The 16,356-nt window shown below is 32.2% G+C and overlaps 1 protein-coding gene across 1 annotated transcript; it reads left to right on the forward strand.

Moving 5' to 3' along the window:
• Positions 1-4,120: 4,120 nt before the first annotated feature.
• Positions 4,121-6,055, forward strand: LOC149987326 (uncharacterized). Its single transcript, XM_090244779.1, has 2 exons — positions 4,121-4,332; positions 4,679-6,055. The coding sequence occupies exon 2, from the start codon at positions 4,866-4,868 to the stop codon at positions 5,232-5,234; it is 369 nt and encodes a 122-aa protein (XP_090100905.1). The 5' UTR covers positions 4,121-4,332; positions 4,679-4,865; the 3' UTR covers positions 5,235-6,055.
• The last annotated feature ends 10,301 nt before the right edge of the window (positions 6,056-16,356 follow it).

Here is a 16,356-nt window from a genome sequence, read left to right on the forward strand (position 1 = left end):
CAAAATGCTTTGACATGTATTCACCTCCATTGTCCGTTCTCAACACTTTGATCTTGCACTCACATTGTTTCTCTACAAGAGCCTTAAATTCCTTAAACTTTGAGAAACATTCACTCTTAGCTTTAATGATGTAAATCCATATCTTTCTTGAGAAATCATCAATGAATGTAACAAAGTACCTTACTCTTCCAATTGATGGTGTCTTCATTGGTCTACAAACATCTGAGTGCACAATCTCAAATAATTTTGTTGCACGTGTTGCAACTCCACTTGAAAATGAAGCCCTTTTTTGTTTGCCTTGTATACATCCTTCACAAGCAAGTGTCATGGCATTGTGGCTGAATTGACCAAGATCCAAGCCACTTACCATGAATTGGAGCTCTTTCATGCATTTGGCATTCAAATGACCAAGTCGTTGATGCCAAATTCCAAACTTGTCTTGATCTTGTGGAAAATCAGCAAATGCCGCCACTTCAACTCCATTCACCTTTTTGCAATTGATGAAGTAGAGATTTCCATCTCTAAGGCCTTTGGCAACATGTTAGCTATCCAATGTCTTGACAAAACATTCATTCGTGTCAAATTGAACCTTACAACCGTATGATACAAGTTTGTTCACCGAAAGGAGGTTCTTCTTCATTTTTGGCACATGTAGGACTTCTTTCAATCTGATCCTCTTCATTTGGTCCTTCACAACAATCTCCACTACAATGGAGCCAATTCCAATGGCTTGTACCATGCCATTGTCTCCCAACCACACTTTTGTTGCTGAAATTTCTTCATAGGTGTCAAATGAACACTTGTATGGTGTCATGTGCTTAGTAGCACTTGAATCTATAATCCACTTTGACATGGCAGCCATGGAGGCTCCTTCCTTTGCCATGAAAGCATACTCATCTCCACCAAAACTATCACTAGCATTGTTTGCATTCTCCCTATCTCCTTTCTTGGCCTTGTAGCAATTTCTAGCAAAATGACTTGGTTTTCCACAAATATAGCAATTCCTCACATTACTTTTTGAATTATCACGTTGGTGAGAATAGCTACCTTTGCCTTGTCTTGAAAATAGAGCCGAATCATCACTTACAAGCTCTTTTTTTTTCCTCTTGGTCACTTCATGGGCAAGTCTTGACGTGACATAGTTCATGGTAAGCTCCTTCTTCCATCTTTACTGTCAAGAACTTCCTTCTTGTCCAAAGGATGTTGGCAAGGTTTCTACTCTCATAAATGTTACAAAGAGTCTTCCATGCTTCCATTGGTCCATTGTAAGCTATAACATGTGAAAAATTGGCATCATCAAGGTTTGTTGCAATCCTTCCAAAAGCCTTCCTCTCATGACATTTGTACTCCTTCTTCACTTTGATATCAGCATTGTCACTTGAAGGGTCTTCACTTTCATCAACAATGTCCCAAAGGTCCAATGAAGCCAACAAAAGCTCCATTTTCTTCTTCCAATGGTAAAAGTTGTCACCCCTAAACTTTTCAATCACTCTCAAGCTCTCACCCTCACTTGAAGCCATATCTAAGGAAGAGATGTGTGAAAGAAAATTAAGAAAACAAGATATAGAACCCTCAAAATCAACAAGAAGGTGTTGCTGCCTTAGAAACCCATAATGCCATCTTTGTAAGTAAACAAGTGATTTCACTCTTGTATCACTTTCAACTTCACATATAAGACTTCTCACAAGTCTTACACTCTATCTAAAACTCTCGTATAAGCTTTGCCACTCTTCAATCACCCCTCTTTTCTCACAAAATACTTCTAACCTCACAAAAAATACTTGTGAAAATAGAACAATCTCTTAAGAAGTTAAGTATATGAAACCACAAAGTTAGAACATCAATGATAAGTTTCAGCAAAGAAATATAACACTAGAGTTCTAAAACATCATTATATAGAGTCTAACATCAACAAAGACTATAAGTGCACTTAACAATAAATAAGAGCAAAATTACATCAACAACTAGATGCATAAGAAGGATTAGAAGATAACAAACTCAAACTTCAGCAATAACCATAAGATCTACTCCTTACAACAAGAAAGAATTCAAAGTACTTCAAAACTCACAAGTAAAGGTGAGTGGGCCCATAACCTATTAAGAAAACAAGTATTTAGAAGACACAACACTTAGCATCAGCAAGGTTGTACACAAAGACAATATGGAGTAAGATATCTCTCACTTCCAACACCCATTACTTATAGGTAGTAGTTGTTGCCCTAAAAGACAACGTCCACTCTTTGACTTTTACACACATGGCCCTAAGATCCTTTTGGCATCTCACGAGTCCCAAGAGTATCCTATGTCCAATACTAATTACTCTTACGTCTTACACACATGCTCTTAGGATCCTTTGGCATCTCACGAACTACGAGAGTATCCTATGACACACACTAATGACTCATACTTAGTCTTTGGATATTTCCTTGTTAATACTTTATCCTTTTGACTTTGACTCTTGGTCCATGACTTCGTCCTATATCCATTGGATGCCCTTATCATATATCAAGAGTCAAACCTTTGACCTTTAGCAACTTACTTAAGGTAATATCCTATACAAGGTAATATTTTTTACTTTTACTTTAATAAATCAACTATCAAATAATATGTCCAATAATTAGTATTTTTTACATTCTTTAATGCCAAAGATTTGAAAAAATAATAATATTTAAAGATCTTTAGTCTAGATTTTGAGTTTATATTCAAATGATATGTGAATGTAAGAGAGATGTTAACTTTTGTAAACAATTTTATAAAGTTGGTCATGCAGCTACATCAAACATAAAAGACTTTGTAGATGTAACAATATAAAGTGTCAAGGTCAACCCAAACAAGGCTAATGCAAGCCTTTGTGATCTTATGAAGAAAGACATTAATAAGGTGAGGAGTAAGATTTTTAGTTTTTATAATTTATTATATTAATATAATTAATTGATTAAATATTGACATAAAATAGCACATTAAGTATTATTTTATTTTCAGAACTCTAATAGTGCTAGAAGAAATTTTATACATTTACAAGCATACTGTATTCATTAAGAAAATATATAAAAATTTATAATTTAAAATTTATGAATAAAATAAATTATATACAAAAAATTATTTCTATATTACATTAAATTACTATAGGATTCCAATGGCTTGGAGTGGGTGGTCATTAACAAAAGTTTTTGTGTTATGCAACCAAAGATAGTTGTTTGCAATAAGAAGGCTTGCCAAACCCTGCAAAGAATATTATTAAGGGATTCAATGTTGACTAAGATGTATAATTGTTCTTCAAACTTTAGGTTTTTATTAAGAATGTGGATGCAAAATTTGGCACTTCATATAAGGATTTAATTTGATTTGGAAATATTTCATATGTGGTATTTACCATTATAAATAATAAAAGATTCATTTAAGTGGGGGTTTTATGACTACATTTAGTTTAATTATAAAACTACTTAGATATATAATACTAGTAGAAAATATTTTATGATTTTTTAGAATAATTTAAAAATAAAATGAACCTATATAATATTTGATACTAAAATAATATTTTAAAGAGAAATTTAAATAAATTATTTATCTTAATTTATTATTAAAATACAATAATAAGATTTTACAATATTTTTCAATAGAGTATGTGTAAATTAAAAAATTATTAAAAAATCAAATAAAATAAAATGTATATAATTATTATTTCTGTATACTATTTCTTCTATAAAGAAAATAATCAATGATGAATCCTTGTTTATAGTATATTTGTGTTTGAAAAAACATTGATGAGTAAATTTTATGAGTTGCAAGAATTCTTCCTAAAAACAAAAGTGTCGTGTGCATTGAATGCTATTGTGTACGACCAAAACAACATAAATAAATAAATAAATAAATAATGTTTGAAGTGATGTATCTAACAACGATGGCGGCGCCCTGTCAATTTAGGGGATATTGTGGGGCAAGTATGACCAAAGGGATGCTGGCTAGCTGTCATCTCTTCTTACGTGGCAGCACAAACAGATGCCTAGCTCTCGGTTTCTCCGTCGCTTTACGTTACGTGGCAGCAGCAGATGCCTCTCTCTCCGTTGCTCCGTCGCTTGACGACTTCTTCAGCACTCGCTCCAATCCCCCTCTCCGTCTCTCTCATCAAACTCGCTCGATCTCTCTTTGTTTTCTTCTGCCTCGACCATCAAAGCCCACACTAGCATCGAGTGAGCATTCCTGCTAGCGAGCTAGCTAGGAGTGGGAGAGGTGGGAGAGGTGGGAGGAGGGAGAGGTGGGAGGAGGGAGAGGTGGGTGGAGGGAGAGGTGGGAGGAGGGCGAACTGGAGGAGGAGACGGGGCTTGTTCCCAGGTGGGTTTAGCGTTCCTCTCTCCCTCTCTATCTCTCGCTTTGCTTCCCAACAACACTTTGAATGTTGTTGTTGTTGTTGTTGTTGTTGTTTTTTTTTTTTCTTTTCTCCTGGTTTGTGAGGTGGGCCAGTTGTCTCGCAGTAATCACTCATGCCCCAGTCTGTGGAGTTGTCTTACTAAGTGAATGAATGAGATCCTATCTTTTCATACCTTTTCCTGTGCAAAGAACTCTCTCGTAAAGTTCGGATTTTTACACATCTGCATCTTTGTATTTACCGCAACAAAGGGATTATTGTGTTACGGTTCCGGTTTGTAAATGGATACTTATTGTATGTGCGGCTGTTCAGCACGGACGATACCCTCTTCCGGCACCCTGCCCCCAAAACCTCGGTCGCGGACGAGAATGATTTAGATCATTAGAGGCTTTTGAATACCAACAATTTGGCGACAGCCGCAACAAAACTAAAAAAAAGGAGTGGAGAGCTCGAAGCCGGTGGGGTGACTGTTCAACCCTCTACCGCAGAGGGTTTAGTCATGGATACGCCTGGTGGAGTGGATGCTGAGAGAGAGGTAAAATCGACTGCGGGTTGCATTCCGCAGTTCGCACTGTCTTGCGCCCAGGAAGAAAGCACGAATGTGGGGATCGGTGAGGAGAATTCGTCGGTCGAAAGTGAACAGCCGTTGATTGGAGGCGACGGGGTTGCAGGAGGAGGTGGTGAAGCTCATGCCCTTTTGCAGCCAGGTGCTGCTGCACAGCCGGGTGATTTACCCCACGCAGCCGTCCCACCCGTCGTCGATGCCCCTAATCCATCTCAGATTGAGAACATGAGTGAAGCATCTCAGGCACAGTACCTCTGGTTCATGAAGACTTTTCCAAAACTGGAGGATGGTGCAGATAGTTGATGGTGATCACGAGCCATTTGGGTGGTGCACCAGCGGCAGGTGACATGTTAGAGCAGGTGGTTTCATAATTTGAGGGGGTCGTTATACTAAAGGGGGGGGGGGGGGGGGGGGACAAGGTGAGAAGCCACCTGAGGCATGTATAAGCACGCAAGGAATACATCTGGGTTTGTCTTTGAGCGTTGTTGTGGATTGTGGTGGACCTTGAGGCTCAAATGTTTTACAGTGTGTGTGTAATGCGTTGCCCATGAACGAAGAGCTGGGCGTTTCTGAAACGATGAACATTCACTTGGCACGCTGTTGCAACACACTCCCGTCCTGATCTGTGCAAGAAGGTTTTCTTGAATGAGTTGACTGGGAATTACAGCATAAGTGCATCCAGTTGGCCCCGCCAGGTTTGGAGCACACCCAGAGAGCCAGCCCAAAGTCCTAAAAGAATCGCGGTGGGGATGAAAAGGAGCACGCTGGGCGCAATGAACGAACGAGGGAGAGCTTGAAGCGGAGGAACACCAGCATACTGTCATACACAAACGTAATGAGTGCCAGCTCCTTGTGTTGGTAATCCTGCAGGCCCTTCTTCTTTCACGTTACCAAATGGTTAAAGTATGAATCGTTCAATTTCTGGAAGATTATTTGTACATGGTGCAAACAAGTGTATAAGTAAACAACGTGATACGTAACACATAGAAATTCTGTGAAATACTGAAGGGCTTGTCAATTACTTTCTTCTATATTTATCTTTATATATTTTTATCTTTTCCTCTCTTTGAATTCTTGAAACTCCTCATTCAATAAAATCCAATGAAACCAAAGCATTCAAGAATCATGTGGTCAATTCAAGTATATTCCAAGAACAAAATGTGGGCTTTGTGAATACTTGTCCTTGTGGGATAAAGATACATTGTCTATAGAACATTGGTACACGTCTTAGGGCTGTTTCTTTTTGGCCACATTAGGCCTGAGGAGCAATATTGGTATTTGGAACTAGCACAATCATGTCTATTGGCCTTGCTTTTCTGGAACATGTCCAACAAAAGACTGGGTTCTTGACAACAGTATTCAAAACAAACAAGCATCTAAACTTATCAGTCGCAAATATCTAGAACTTTCCTCCAATTGTTTGATTGTTTCAGGTAAATTGAGTTTTGTTACAATCTACACAAGAAAAAAATTGTAAAGATGATTAGTTGGAGGATTGAATATTTTAGTAGTATGATACCAGGAGAAATGAACAGCAAATATATATCTGCTACCAGAAAGGTTATCCACAGGGAGTGGTCAACATGGTAATTGATCAGAATATGCATGCACATGGTCGAAGAGTGGAAATATACGTAGCTTTTTTATAAGAAAACTTTTTGACTGTCAGGAGTCGTGTTGACTCAAAAAAGGTCCTTGGAATTTTTTTAACTGATATATCAAAGGGGATATTATACATGGCACATCAACAATGCTTTGGTAAATTTATGACCCTGATATTGGCAAAGAACCATAAACTTTGTAGTGCAAAAGAGAGATCAGACCTAATCATCATGCTTTACAAAAATGTTTTGCTGCAAAGTGCAAAAGGTTTGAAATTTCAAAAATTCATGTTCTTTGAACAAAACTATTGCATGTACAAGTATATATATCCACATACATTTTTATCTTTACATGCTTTCAGTTTATTCCAGTGTAGCTTTACATGGAAACCCTTATTAAAACTCTAACATTTGACCCTTTTTCGAGGAGGGTAAGAATTTTTGTAATTATTGCAAGTTGGTATGAACACCAGAGTTCAAAGTAAACCCTTTGTCCTAAAACTTCTACTTTCTCTTGAACCAACACCTGGCAAACTCACTGCTTCATGTTTACTTGCAGTGTCAGAATGTAAAACGTGTCTGGATTGATACATACACCAAAAACTGAAATATCACTCGACTCCCACCCTTGTTCAACAGTGACAGGAAATACAGAATGGGAACAGATTATTATTAGTTGCAAGGGATGCATTATGAAGCATGGCCATTCTGAATTTGTGGAACTCCCATGTGACACCCAAAGCTAGTGATAAGGGCGATGTGTGTAACATGGGGAAGCAGGCATTGCCTTTCAAACAGATAGCAGGGAAGGGATCAGGCCACGATTTCAAGGTCGTCCAGAAGAGCACATTTTACAGTCTCCTTGCGATAATTGCCACCAAGAATGCCAGAAACATTAGGTGGCTGGTTGCAATCTGAGGGTTGTTGACCACTTAGCAAGAAGATGCGAATCTTTTTAAAGCACATGTGAGCAAGTTCAGAGGAGATTTATACACTGCCTAGTCATCGCGTGCATATAAACAGATGGGAGAATGGCTTTTTCCGTTGGCCCGGTCGGTACTGACACATTAAATGGACAATTCGTATGTGGAAAGATGGAAGAAGGCCTGTGGTGTTAGCCGAAGCTCGACAATTGACTGAGCTGGCACCGTGAAGTGTAGCGGAGAGTGTTGTATTGTGGAACCTGGAGCAACTACCTCATAAATTTTCAAGAGGGGAAGGAGAGGGTTCGATGGGGAGAATGAGTGAGAGTGTTCATGGACGAGTGAGCCTTCTTCGCAGATCTGAGCCCTGCCGAAGGGGACGCCATGTGAACAAGGCAGGGCTTCTTCTGTGAGTTGAATGAATCGGTCAGTGTGGACAGCCATAGGGATATGACTCGGCGATGGGGTAGGGTGGCGTGGAGATGGGGGCCGCGGACCTATTGTTGAACACGAATATTAACTGTGTCCGAGCTGGACCCACACGTGTGGCACCCCTTCGTCATTTAGTTCCAAGCTTTGGGGTGGGTAGTATCAATTCTCGTGGTAGTGGGCCGGGTTGAACATCTTTAGATGTAATTCAAACATTTAGTGTCCCTTAGTAGATTTCTAAAAAATGAGTTATGAGATTGAGGAGTTAGAGTTAGTTTCTATGCATATTTCTTGATATGGTTTATTTAATGCATTAATAACAGTATGTGGAAAATGGTATAAACTGGTTTTCAATATTATAAGTTATATGTCTTTATTAATTAGTAAAAATGGCACAAACCATTAATCAAATATGTACTTACATATGTATAGGACATTCCTTATCTAACCATAGTTTTTGCTACTACAATTACAATTTGCCATCCATTATATGCTACCAATATACTTTATTAATGCCATGGTGAAAATCCAACACAAGACGCTTACGAGAGACATTAATTTTTCTTTTTTGTAATTGCATAACTTGTGGCCAAGCCCTCTTTTTACAAGTAGGTGATCAAAGCATCATAGCTTGCAAAGGTGTTGGCAATGTCAAATTCTATGAGAAAGAAATATGGTGTAAAAAATTATTAAGCAATGAATGCATTGCATACAAGACAAGGGTATAAGAACATTTGAAAAGAGTATATAAGCTTGTAAAGGACAATAAGTTGAATAGGTCGTGATGGCAATAGAAAAAATTATAATTAAATTAATAATATATATATATATATATATATATCTTTATATTTTAGCATAAAGAATCTTGCTTTGCTTATGGAATAATATATTAAAAATATTATTTATATGATATGATGTACACCATAATCTTAAATCTTGATGTAAAAAATATAACAAATAATCATGTAAATATATTTTTATTAATATTATAAAATAAATAAATATATATATATATATATATATATATATATATATTGATATAATATACAATAGACTAAATAAGAAATTGAACAAAAGAGTTTCAATAAGAAAGTTAGTATAAACTTAATTAAACAGATGAATATATGATCAATACTAAGAAAATTGAGCTAAAGCTCCAAGAGATATGTTGTTGAGACTAAAGATTTCTTTATCCTCGACTCCAATATATACTAGGTATTAAAAAGTTTCTTAAGAATTTTTCATGTTGCTTAAAGATAAAAAAATCTTGAAAAGCTTTTCAAACTATTTCTTTAATCTTCCCAAAAATAGATAATCTAGGTAATTTCAATCAATAAGCCATTAGATTGATTTGCTTTTGAAAACAAAATGGCCTCAATCTTTAGTAGTTCAACTTGTTACAAAGCTACTTGGTCTTGATATTTTGTCAAAGAAGCCATAATTTATTTTTAACTTGAAAAATAAAGATTTTTTTTCTAAATTTATCTAAAAATACTTTGTAATAATCTTGAGCTATTTATAAATAGAACTTCAATATTTTTTGGAGTTGTTATAATTGTTTTTCAAAATCTTCAACTATTGGATTTTCATCCTTTGGTATACGTAACAAATCAAGCTTTGAATGGCAACCATAATTAGCATAAAATAGTATTTATTAGATTGAAGAATAAAAAATATTATTATAAGCAAACTTTGCTAAAAGTAAATATAAGATCAAATTATCTTGTTGATAGTTGATGGTACATTGCTAATACTACTTCAAAACTTGATTGACTTATTTTATTTAATAACAAATTTGAGGGTGGAAGGTAGAAGAAAGTTTGATATCCATCTCCAATATCTCAAAAAGAAAATATCAAAACTTTGATATAAATTAAAATCCACAATTAAAAATGATGAGATAGGCCATGATATTAATATATATTATCAAAAAAGAGCCTTGCCGTTCCTTCTTTGAAAATTACCTTTTTGTATAAGATAAAATGTGCCATTGTTATAAGTCAATCTATAATAATATATATAGCATTAAATGTAGTTAATAATGGAAAATTAATGATAAAATCCATTGATATTAAAGGCCATAGTTGCTTTAAAATTGGTAGTGGCTTTAGAAGTCTATAAAAATAATGACTAGAATTCTTAAATCTTGAACAAATGTCACATGAAAGAACAAAGTATTTCATGGTCTTCAATTTGTGAGGCCACCAAAAATCTTGAGAGATAAACTCGAATGTTATATTAAATCCAAAATATTCTCTAGTTGAAAAATCATGATAAGATTGAAGAACATGAAGTCGCAATGATTCTTTTGGAATATATAAACAATCTTCACAATGTAAAAGATCTTTCACAAATTTGAACTTCTCATGGTCAAGGCACTATTTGATATTAAAAACTAATGAATTCTTAGTTGATGCTGCACAAATTTTTTCAAGAAAATTTAAATCAAGAAGTATAACTATAAAAGTAGTATAAACACCAAATTGTTCTGGCTTCAAGAAAGTAAAATATTGTTGATTAATTGCCACTTCTCTAGCCTTTGAAGCAAGATATTATTTTCTTGATAAAGAGTTTGATAGTCTTTATTGCTTCTTTGATTGATATATAATCATGAAATTAAAATAAGAGAATGATATATTTCAATGAACTTGGTGGCAATTCAAAATCTAAGCTAATATAAAATACTCCAAATTTTTGTAATCTGTATATATAATTACAAGATGTATAGTGCCTTTCAGTAAGTGATACCATTTTTAAAAAGAATCTACAATCGAAAGAAGTTCTTTATTGTGAATCTCATAATTAATTTTTATAGATGAATTGTTTTTAGAATACACCACAATTAATTGGAACTTTCTATCATTTTTTATCTTTAATAGTACACCTTTTAATACAAAGTTGAAAACATCAATTTCCAAATAAAAGGCCTTTATAAAATTTTGATGCATTAAAATTGAAGATATAGTAAAAGTTACTTTCAAATCTTGAAAAGCCCTTTGTACTTGAGATTCTTATTCTAATTTATCTTTAGATGTTAATCAAGTAAAAGGAGTAATAATTTGGAAATAATTCTTGATAAATATTTAATAGAAATTAACAAATCTAAAAAAATATTGTATATCCCATACATTCTTTGAAGTTACACTCTCTATTACAACTTGAAATTTCTTTGAGTCCATCAACAATCCTTCATTGGATATAATATATTCAAAAAATTCTACTTTTGGCTGATAGAATATACATTTTTAAAAAATTTGGTATATAATCTTAGATCTTGTAAATTTTTTAAGAATAATCTTACATGTTTTTTTATATTTTTTAGGAATCTTCAAGTAGATTAAGATATCATAAAGATAGCAAATAAAAAACTTGTCTTAGAATTTTTAAAAAACATCATTTATGAAATACTATAATATATCTAAAATATATTTGTCAATCCAAAAGGTATTATATGATATTTAAGATAGATACAATTTTAGAAGCACTAGGCTTTTGGCTATCACTAAATGCTCATCAAGCCTCTAGGTAAAGAAAACACTAAGTCTATATATAAAATTATTCCTATAAGAGCAATTATATAAATACATAAGCCTTAAGAACCAAAGATCATCAAAAATGTGATAAAAATATCATAAAAAACTTTTATATCTTTAAGGTAAATTCTTTTCAAACTTCAACAGCTCATATTTGGCATCGGACCATCCAAACAAATCTAAATTTTATCTGAAGTAGTAATGTACTTTTGAAAACTACCACAACATATTTCAATTATAAATTCATTATGAATCTTGAGATATCGCCAAAACTCTAACAGTAGCTTCAAACCCTTGCTTATATATACATATGTACAAATTTCTTTATATCTCACAAACTAATTATTTAAATACCATAAAATTTTGATATATAATTTTTGAACTCTATAATTCACAATTTTAGAAATTTTTAGCCAAAAATTCATTTGAAAACTTATGATATAGCTCCAACCATTACTATCAACAAAATGACTTACTTATTGCCTCTGAATTACATATACTATCTTCAACAGTCTATAACTTCTTCATACAAACTTCAAATGCAAAAATTCCTTCACAAAAGATATAGATCTTAAATTCAATCTTGCGGTTGCACCTTTTGAACTCCAAAACTATTATAAAATTCCTTGTATATTCAAAATAGCAATAGTATGTCTTAAACAATACCTTAACTTCAAACGGCTATAACTTTATCATCCTTATTCCAAATCTTCTAAAATTTGCTCAAAAATTTTAATTCAAATCTTAAACCTTACAATCCTTTCTTTTGATTCCTGAATGTTCCTTCTAAAGTTGCCGGAATCCTTATTATGGACACAGAGAGCCTATTGAATGCCCATTGGGCATAGCCTTTGATCAATAGGGATAAAGATCTTTACCTTTTGAATTCATTCAACCATGCTTTAATTTCATCCCTCTCCACAAGCCTCTTCATAGTTTAGATTTTCATCCTTAGGCTTCCTCCTTCTCTTAAAGCTTTATACTAAACATCTAAAACTTATGTAATTTAAATACTATAATCAAAATAGATAAAATTCTAAATATTTTTTTTTTATATCTACTCTTTTTAAATTAATTTATTAATCATTACAACACATATCAAGACTTATGAATATAAAATATGTTTTAACTAATTTTTATATATTATAAGCATTTACAATATAAAAACGCCTTTAGATCCTATTGAATTTCTAATGTATAATCCTTCATATCAGCTTATTTCAAGTAGAATTGGAATGAAGTAAGAATCTAAAAGTTGTAGTTGCTGATGAGCTACTTTCTAAATAATCTTATTGCAATTATTTTACGTTTCTTCTTCTAAAAAAATATTCTTGCAGCTTTGTTAGACCGCCATCTAATGCACGATTCAAATAACAACAATTACTTGAAGAGCCAATGCTGAATTACAAAGAGATTGCAAAAAAGAGCAAAAAAGAGTCACATAAGAATGAAGCTAGATCCAAAGCTTAAAAAAAAAATTTCCCTTCTTAATTGCCATGTAGCACCATAACAAAAGAAAGAAATTGTAGCCTTGGCTATTCTTTATAATAGTATGAATCTTCTCATTTGAGTAATACTATGCTTCTAATTGATGAAACCTTCACCACAAGCACAACTAAATTTATAATTTAGCTAATAGTATTTAATCAAAAGAGAACTAAGTCGATACAAGATAAGATCTCATCAATGGATGTCCTTACAACAAGTAAGTGACAACAACCAAAGCTCTAATAAAATATAAATTGACATATTGACATACTAGCATTATTATAGCAGTTAGTGTAATATTGTTATACTAAAAAAATATCATAATATGTAAAAATAATATAAAATATTATAGAAATTTGGAATTTAATTAAAAAATAATATAATATAAATATAAAAATAAATATAATAAAATATTTATCTAATTTATTTAAGTTTATAATTTAAATTTTATAATTAAAAATAGAAGTTATAGGATTTATTAGAAAGAAGTTTAGAAGGACTTTGGAATTAAAAGTATAATATTTTGACTTCTATACCATCTTATGTAGGTGGTTAAGATGAATAATAGAAGACTTCATGTCTATTGGTTGAAAGTCATATTTAATAGACTTCAAGATGTTATCAGGAACCACACAAGAATTTGGGACCCTTTTAGGATGATCTTTTTGGGACAATCTATTTGAAGTAAGGAAAACCATTCAAGAAAAGGCAAGGTATTTAAAGTTTGGAGGTTGAAATCAAAAAGTTTGTATTTTAGACTAGATTTTGGATACATGAAATAGATGATTTGGAGTTGTAATGAAAGAATTATGGTTTTTAGAAATAATAATGTGATTTTGGTACCTATTATTACTCTATTAAACATATAAAGAGTTGTAGAAAAGTTTTGAAAAATTAAAAATTGAAATTAAAAATTTGACTTCAAAAGTAACATTTTATGAAAAAATATTAATACATTTCAATCTAGAATAAAAAAAAATATTGTTGGAAGTTAATGTTTAAAAATGGGATTTGTAAATGACTTATTTTTAATGGAAGTTTTAGGTTTTGCCATATATTGAGTTTCTAAATGAATTTTCAGCTCAAAATTTCTACAAATGTAGATGACTATATTTTAAAAAGGCATATGAAAAATTCTTAGTATTTGAATATTGGATTTTGAGATATGAAGGAATTAATGTGTAAGTACCTAGAAATTAACATGTTTAGCACCTATAAGAGATTAAGCAACATCCAAAGACTTGTAATGAATTTATAATTAAATTTTATTGTAGATGTAGTCAAGGATATAAATTAACTTGAAGAAAATTTTGAATCCAACTAGACAATTAGATTGGAAGTTATTGAATGATATACATACAAAAAAAATTCTATGGAAATAGAAGTGATTTTAGGATATTTAGTCATATCTTGAATACTCTTGTGCATCCTAGACTTGAATATTTGATGTATTTATCTTCTTAAAGACAAGCTATAAATCATATTTGTATTTTATAATCTTGCAACTTATTTGAGTGATTAGTGGTAAATAGATGCCAAAAGCTTTCTTGAGGTAATTCTTTCTATTATAAGAACATCACTTCAACAATATTGTGGAATCAATGCCCAGTTTGAATCTCGCTATACCAATTAATGCTTGTAGCTCTTCCATAGTATGAATCCAAGGAGGAAAAAAAGAATTTCAATAAATTACCACTTAATATCACAAATATGAATATGTATTCTAATAAATACCTATATATTTGGTAGAAGTATGTAAAGGTAGATAAAAATATATTAACTTCATAGTACCTTCCAGAAAAGCTCTCTAAAAGCTTTGTAGATGATGTTTTGACTTTATATATATTTGTAGTTGATTGATAGGTTAAAAACTTAATCAAGAAATTAACCATGTATTATAAGCTTACAAAATAAGTTAACTATATAAGGTACATATAGAAAACTTGCCTAACAAGTTAAAATACTTGCTATATAAAGTCAACATGTTTTAAAGGTCCTATAGGATATTGCCACACAACTCCTAGTTAAGAGTATATATGGAGGCAAAAGTGAAGCCTTCTTTACTCTTGTCAATGCATTCTTAGTCTTTCGTCTTATTTCAAGACTTTTTAGTCTTCTTATTTATAGTAATTGCTTTATAGTTCAATATTATATCATCTTTGAATGACTTTTTACTTCTTTTCAATAATACAAGGATGTATTAAAGATTTCTTTCTTTAAGATTTATATGCTTAATAGTTATAAAAGAATGCTAACTTATTATTTTTATCTTATTTTAGAAATAAGTAAATTATCCCACTTTTATAGTTGTATTTTGAAGATTATGGACTACCCACTTTTAAACAAACAATCTTCTTTCCTAACACTGATTTTTTCTTTAAAGAAAGTAGATTATCCCTCCTTATAGAAATTTTTATTACATATTAGAGATTCTAGACTACCTTCCTCTAATTTAACTTTTTGAATTTATTTGAGTTTTCTATAAAAAAAAAGATTATGGATGCTACTCTTAATGGATGTGAGAATAGATTTGCAACAATTGTAAATATTCATGAGTGTAACAGGATATAAATAAGATAATTCTATAGACACTTAGAACCATAGAAGTTCCTAAAATTGAGATTATGTTAATGGATCAGATAGGATCCACCTAAGAACATTCTAGAAAGTCCAGAGTGGTAGGAAAAGGTATAAATACGACTAGTCATGGAATTTTGAGGCATCTAGTTAGGTATGGCTTCAGATCCATTTTCTTAGAAAAATTTGGTTTTTCATTTTTTTTTGTTCGGTTTTATTCTGTTTTATTTTTGTTTGCTCAGTTTTATCTTTCATGTGCTATTTTTTTTAGTTCTATTCACTTTTATTTTGGTTTGTTTTGTCTTATTTTGTAATGAGGCTTTATGTTGTTATAATTTAGAAAGATCTTGGATTTTTGAAATAATCTAGTCTTGTTTCATTAGTATCAAAGCAAGTATTACATTATTTATTTTTGGTTGCATGTCAATAGTCATCATCTAATCCAAGGTCAATTGTTGTGGTTACATTGAATATTATATTGAAGCTACCACAAACTACTCTTAAAAAATCAATCGAGAGATAAAAAAAATATTATAATAGTAGAGTCGAACGGAGAAATTACAATATGAAAGATATGATGGAATAATCCTAGATAGAAGCTCAAATACAACACCTCTTAGACTAAATAGCAACTTTGCAAGGGCAAATAGAAGCCTTGAAAGTAACAAAGTCAATGTTTACTAAATTGAAATTGAGTAAGCCTAGTACATACTTTAGGACTTCAAAACCAGAAGATGTATGTTAATGGCTCTTCAACATGCAAGAATACGTCCAATTATCCGAGGCAAATACTACTAAAGGAATTATATATGCAACCAACTATTTGAAAGATATTATAGCCATTTTGTGGAGACATCAAGTTCAAAGCTATGGA

This window comes from Physcomitrium patens, chromosome 19 (assembly GCF_059467195.1).
Source record: "Physcomitrium patens ecotype Gransden chromosome 19, ASM5946719v1, whole genome shotgun sequence".
Taxonomy (NCBI): Eukaryota; Viridiplantae; Streptophyta; class Bryopsida; order Funariales; family Funariaceae; genus Physcomitrium; species Physcomitrium patens.

Coding starts and splice junctions, on each gene's coding strand:
- LOC149987326 (XM_090244779.1), top strand. CDS start 4,866: ATGGATACGCCTGGTGGAGTGGATGCTGAGAGAGAGGTAAAATCGACT.